This window comes from Thunnus thynnus, chromosome 21, assembly GCF_963924715.1.
Source record: "Thunnus thynnus chromosome 21, fThuThy2.1, whole genome shotgun sequence".
In the NCBI taxonomy this organism is placed as follows: domain Eukaryota; kingdom Metazoa; phylum Chordata; class Actinopteri; order Scombriformes; family Scombridae; genus Thunnus; species Thunnus thynnus.
The window spans coordinates 18,227,084-18,232,719 of record NC_089537.1 but is presented as its reverse complement, the minus strand read 5'-3'; the positions used below and the strand labels follow the sequence as shown (position 1 = coordinate 18,232,719).

The following is a 5,636-nucleotide window of genomic DNA, read 5'->3' as shown; positions in this document are numbered from 1 at the left end:
CTTCATCTAAACTTCTCTTTGTTCATCTTTTTTGGTTCAAAAGCTTCTGGATATCATCTGAACTTAGAGATTAAAACACTACATACAAACAGTTCACATGCAAATGATATCCTGTGAGGACGGAAGTCAGATTTGGTGAAAACTTAAGTTTTCAAATGACAAATTCACTCTAAAACACATTTAACAGAACTCATTGCACGCCTGTATGCTTAATCTTCTTTATTATTGATATGTATAGAATATATCACATGAATTACAATAATGACACAATTAATCAGCTGAAATCATAACAAGGTTTTTTGCACACAGTTACCACAGTGTCTTTGCTGACTTCTGTGCTGTAAATGTGACATTAAGAAATCCGTCATCTGCAGCTATCATCAACCTTTACCTGTGTAAATGTGCTAAAACAAATGACAGAATAAGTGATAAAAAATACTTTTCTCCTAAACACTACATGAAAAGCTTCTTGGCAAGAAATCTGAAAGTTCACATTTTAACAGTCATTTCATTTCATTACTAATTAATTGTATTAATAACATGGTTTAATTATGTTTTTGACATCTTAAAAACAAAAGAAAAACTACTGGTGCCATGAATCAGTCCAACATTAGTAATGAAGATGTTATGTTGACTCTCAGAAGAAAAAAGAAGAAATGCACTGCAGAAACAAAACCACCTTCACATGCTGATGAAGTCTGGGATCATCTTGTTCATCTTTCAAAGCTTATACAAAGTAAGACTATTTCATATTTACTGCCCTGGAGGAAGCAGTTATCTGCCTTCTTGTAAGTGGAACACTAACAAATGCAAATGATGAATAAGCATGTAATACAGAATAGACAATACTGGATATCATGTAATTCTATTGATAATGAACATGTGGTCTTCCTCTCCTCGTGGCTCATGATGACAACTCCATCACTGTGTTGACATAGTCTGCTTCTACTGTGTCCTGTGGAAATGAAACAGCACAGAGACAGTGGGGTCTTAGTGATTTGTAGTGAATTTACTGCAGCTGAAAGAGTTTTATCATCAGTGAAAAAATCCAAATCAGTTAATTAGCTGGTTGATCAATAAGTCTCACACAGGACCAAATGAGTCAACACAAAAGCTCCAACTCTAATTTCCTGCCTGTTCATGTAACAAAGTGTTGACTGTAAGGTCACCTTTGATTCAGCAGATTAATGTGACAAAGATAAACTGTGATGCTAGTTTAGGACAACAAGACTAAGAGTCTACAGCCATGCAAGCTGCTCTGTGAGGCTGTACTTTGACCGTGCTTTAAGCTGACATCAGCATGTTAACATGCTCACCGTGACGATGCTGATGTTTAGAAGGTATAATGTTCACCATGTTCACCATCTTAGTTTAGTATGTTAGCATAACATTTGTGAGTTACTGTAATGGTTTATTAAAACAACACTTGTACTCAGAAGTAGGACAGGATAAGATAAACACAATGTTTACTGAGTAGATCTCACAGGCAACATACTGTAGCTGTGGTCAGTCAACTGGGGAACATTTTAAGATGGATTTTTGAAAGTTGAGCGGATAATTATTTTTTTATTACCTTCACTGGATTGGTGGAGCGTCTTGTTCTGAACCACCTGGGAAAAAAAGAGATGGACAGAAGTTTTTTGTTTATATTGTGATAATAAAGATCTATCTCAAACATCCAAACCACATTTAACATCATACAAATTTGTCTGTAGTTGCAAAGTATCAAAAAGTTTGCCTCACCACTCAAAGATGATCACTGTACTGACCAGTATTACAATTCCCACAGTCTTCAGTATAATGTGGACGTCAACCAATTTCAACTGTTCATCTCCTGTAACACGACACCATGGTCACATTCTCCTTAATGGAAAGTGTTAAGTTTCTAAAACATCACAAATTTTAAACAAACATCATTCCCGAGTCTGGAAGACTTGACGTGGAGAGATTTTTGAGTGATGGGAAAAGATTTGTAAAGCGGAAGAAGAATATATCATTGTAAAAGAAGACTCTTTGAGGTGAAAGGTGATGTTATTTGTAAATCACAATGTGTGAAATATGAATTTTCTCTACAACTGCTGCATTTTAACATCATACAGATGCAACAATAATGTGACACCTTATTAATCTTTGTAACAAAATTCTCTTGGCCTCTCCTAATGCAAGATTAGAAGTCAGGCTCTGCTGCAACGCCACACTTTGATTGATGACGTTCATGCTCAACAACATCTCATCAGGGCCGTTTTTAAGGAGCCTTCAGTTGTCTTCATAAGATAAATCTAAATTACGTCTTGAAACATTGAGAATAAGTTTTGACTCTGCTGCCTTGACATCTTTTCCTTCATTCACAGGATATCTGGCAGACCAAGTGATGTGCACCCACTTTTGGAGTCCCACATTAGAGTGGATTCAGTACAGTCCTGCATTTACCTTTAATAGTAAGATCGATCTCTGACATCTGATTACCAAGATCATTTGTGGCCACACAGTGATAAACTCCTCCATCTGTCACACTGAAGCTGTAAAAGTCTCCTTCAGATACTTTCATGGTTGCATCTTTGCTGATCTTGTACCAGGTGAAGTTGGCAGCAGGTTTGGCTCTGCTGGAGCAGGTCAGGTTCACCCAGCTACATGGTGACACCGAACCTGATGGACTGATCCTTGCTGAGGTGTCTTTGGGAGCATCTGAAGAAAATGTGATTATTTTTATTCATTAAAAATCAGCTGACATCCCATGAATCATCATGTTTTGACAGGATCCAATAACAAACTCTGGTTGCCTTACATGAAACACTGAGAGTCACTTTTTCCTTTGCTGACTTAGCATTTTGTCCTTCATTCACAGAGTAGCTGGAAGAACAGGTGATGTTGTATCCGTCGTCCTTGTTAGACAGAGTGATGGTCGTCTGGATTTTAGTCGTAAAGGTTCGATCTGCGTTTTCCTCTATTTTGTTGTGAGCGTCTTGTTGGAGATTCCAGGTGAGTTTAGGAGGGGAGTGTGGACAGGGAGTGAAAGCTGAGCAGGTTATAGTGACAGACTCCTTCTCCTTCAGCTCACCTGAGATTTTAATTCTGGGGCTCGGAGGAGAATCTGTGGTTTAAAAACACACACAAACACAGACTTTACGCTACATGTCAGTGTTAGTTATTTTACGGCTAATTTTCATCCATTTGTAAAAAAACACATCATGGGACATGAAACTGTCAGAGGTTGTTGAGTATTGTGAGCATTTATTGAGACAGTAACTGTCAAAATCAGTGACTTAAACAAACTAAGACTGATTCATTTAGACTTTGTCCCTCAATGAATATGGAGGATTTGAAATAACTTGATACTGATTAAATGTATAAATATTCAGGTATTATTCAACTGTGAGTCAGGACATTCAAACCAATGACTATGTGTTCACAGGCTGGTTTCTCTCACATTTCACCACAGCTGAGTTTTCTTTGTAGTCTACATCAGATATTTAATTTCACAGTAAAGGTTAGGGCCATGGTGTTTGCTGCTCAGACCAAAGCTGCAGCTGATTTCCTTTTTATTCTAAACAACAATATGACTGAAAAAAAGAAAACTCTCTTACCTTTGACTGTTATTTGAACAGGATCACAAACAGCTGTTGATCTGAATTCATTGCTCTCAATTCTGAAGTAGTATCTGTCTGTATATGTTGTGTTTAAACTGGAAAACAAAGTTGTGCAGTCATTCTGACTCAGGTTTCCAGTAATGTTCATTGGATAGGTGTTAACTGTCTGACTACTGTTGAAAATCACATTTCTTGGATAGCTTTTAAAATTGTGGTCATTTTTAATCCACACCCCAATGGTTGTTCTGCTGCTGTCAAATGCTTGTCTCGGTAGACCACTAAAGTTACACGGGATTTGCAAACAAGATCCACTCAGTGCTTTTATCTCCAGCGGTGCAGTAATGAAGAAGTCTGAATCATCAGAACTAGCAGCCAAAGCACCTGTGAGATCAGAGTCATGATTAACATAAAGTAGAAAAATCTCCATGATGAGATGGTTCATGATACAATAAATACAGTTCAGCAGCTGAATGTTGCATGTTTTCTTGTCCTGTTAACAGTTTTAAAATAAAACATTTGACGTTGCAGTCAGGATGTGAACAGTTGTAAGAAGTTTCTGGTCTTTCTGCTTTGTTTCAGAGTGTAAATGATTTGAGTTAATGTCTCAAAATAAAACTGAGTGAACAAACAGCTCACCTGTAAGAAAGAAGACACTCAGTAACATGTTGTCTGTCAACATCTTTGTAGACAGGGCTGCCATGAATCTCATCACCTGGATTTACAAACATAAAAATGCAGGAATATTTTCTTCTTTTAACCATTTTATGGAGTTTTTATTCATTAGATTAAAACCAATTCTTTTCTTAAAATTCAAACCAGGGATGTAAATCTGCAGAACTATGAAATATTATATTCAATATAAATTCTAAATAATACCAAAGTAGTGAGATTATGGTATCTGTTAATGGTAAAATGTTACAGTGATCTTTCATTTCTTAGATGCCATTTCTGCTAAAACAAAGCCCAACAAATAAGATGTTATATCAAATATTTTCCACTTCAGTTCATGAGGAGTAACAGAATAATATAATTCTCTGGGTTAAAAAGTTAAGAAGGTCTTACCCAACAAGCCCACATCAAAAACAGAGCAGCAGTAAGATCCTTTGACTGGTGATTTCAAGTGAAATCTTTCAGTTTATTAAGCTGAGCTGTGATGCAACAGTCTAACTGACCGACTTGTCTTTTTAGCTTTTGCAATTTAAAACTGAGTTGACTTCCTGTGTTTTAAGACCTACAGAGAAAGTTCATTTGGACCTGAGCGACACGAGTTCACGACAAATAGACAAACAGTTCTCACCCTTACTGCTAATATCCTGAGTATTTTAATCACATGACTCACTGCAGGTCTATATTCATTAATATGTAGAATATATTATACAAATCACTAAAATGTATTGATTTGAACAGATGATATGTTAACTTCATGTATCGTACACATATACTCAGTTGTTGTTGCTGACTTGTGTGCTGCTGCTCTGCATTACTGGATCGATGAGAAAACCTCAGTGATGAAAATGTTTCTTTCACTTCACATGTGTTTATTTGTGTTATTACAATTTCATCACTAAATAAGTGACACAAGTCAGTTGTAAGTTGTTTCAAAATGTAACTTTTACAGAGCTACCATTGTGCTGGATGACACATTAAATCAGCAGTCAACTACACAGCTGTCATAACCTTTGTATATGTGCTCAAACACAAATGATGATGTAAATGATGAAAATGGTTTTCTCTTTGACATTGTCTACTTCCTCATAATTAAAATGTTTAAATGTTTAATTTTAAGTTTTCTTTGTTTTGTTATATAAATATTTGGCTCTATGGATGACAATGTCTGTCTGTCGGTCCATCACTTTGGTCCAGACTCAAATATCTCAACATCTCCTGCATGGATTGGCACAAAACTTTGAACAGACATTCATGGTCCTCAGAGGAGGAATCCTACTGACTTTAATGATCCACTGACTTTTCATCTAACGCCTCAGATCAAAACTTACATTTGTCCAATAATTTGGTTTACAACAAACTGACAAACAACTTTCCCAACAG

The 5,636-nt window shown here is 36.3% G+C and overlaps 1 protein-coding gene across 1 annotated transcript; it reads right to left on the bottom strand.

Annotated features, from left to right (window-relative positions):
* Positions 1 to 204: 204 nt before the first annotated feature.
* Positions 205 to 4,901, bottom strand: LOC137173705 (sialic acid-binding Ig-like lectin 12). Its single transcript, XM_067578688.1, has 8 exons — positions 4,650 to 4,901; positions 4,224 to 4,299; positions 3,585 to 3,968; positions 2,786 to 3,091; positions 2,431 to 2,685; positions 1,744 to 1,834; positions 1,574 to 1,610; positions 205 to 955 (listed from the first exon to the last, which is right to left on the bottom strand). Exons 1-8 carry the CDS (start codon positions 4,662 to 4,664, stop codon positions 905 to 907), a joined length of 1,215 nt encoding a protein of 404 aa, XP_067434789.1. The 5' UTR covers positions 4,665 to 4,901; the 3' UTR covers positions 205 to 904.
* Between the last annotated feature and the right edge of the window lie 735 nt (positions 4,902 to 5,636).

What these genes read in the sequence shown, in the direction of transcription:
- LOC137173705 (XM_067578688.1), bottom strand. An exon ending in TGTTCAAATAACAGTCAAAG is followed by an intron (nt 3,092 to 3,584) that starts GTAAGAGAGTTT and finishes TTTAAACCACAG; the next exon opens with ATTCTCCTCCGAGCCCCAGA. An exon ending in GCTCCACCAATCCAGTGAAG is followed by an intron (nt 956 to 1,573) that starts GTAATAAAAAAA and finishes TCATTTCCACAG; the next exon opens with GACACAGTAGAAGCAGACTA.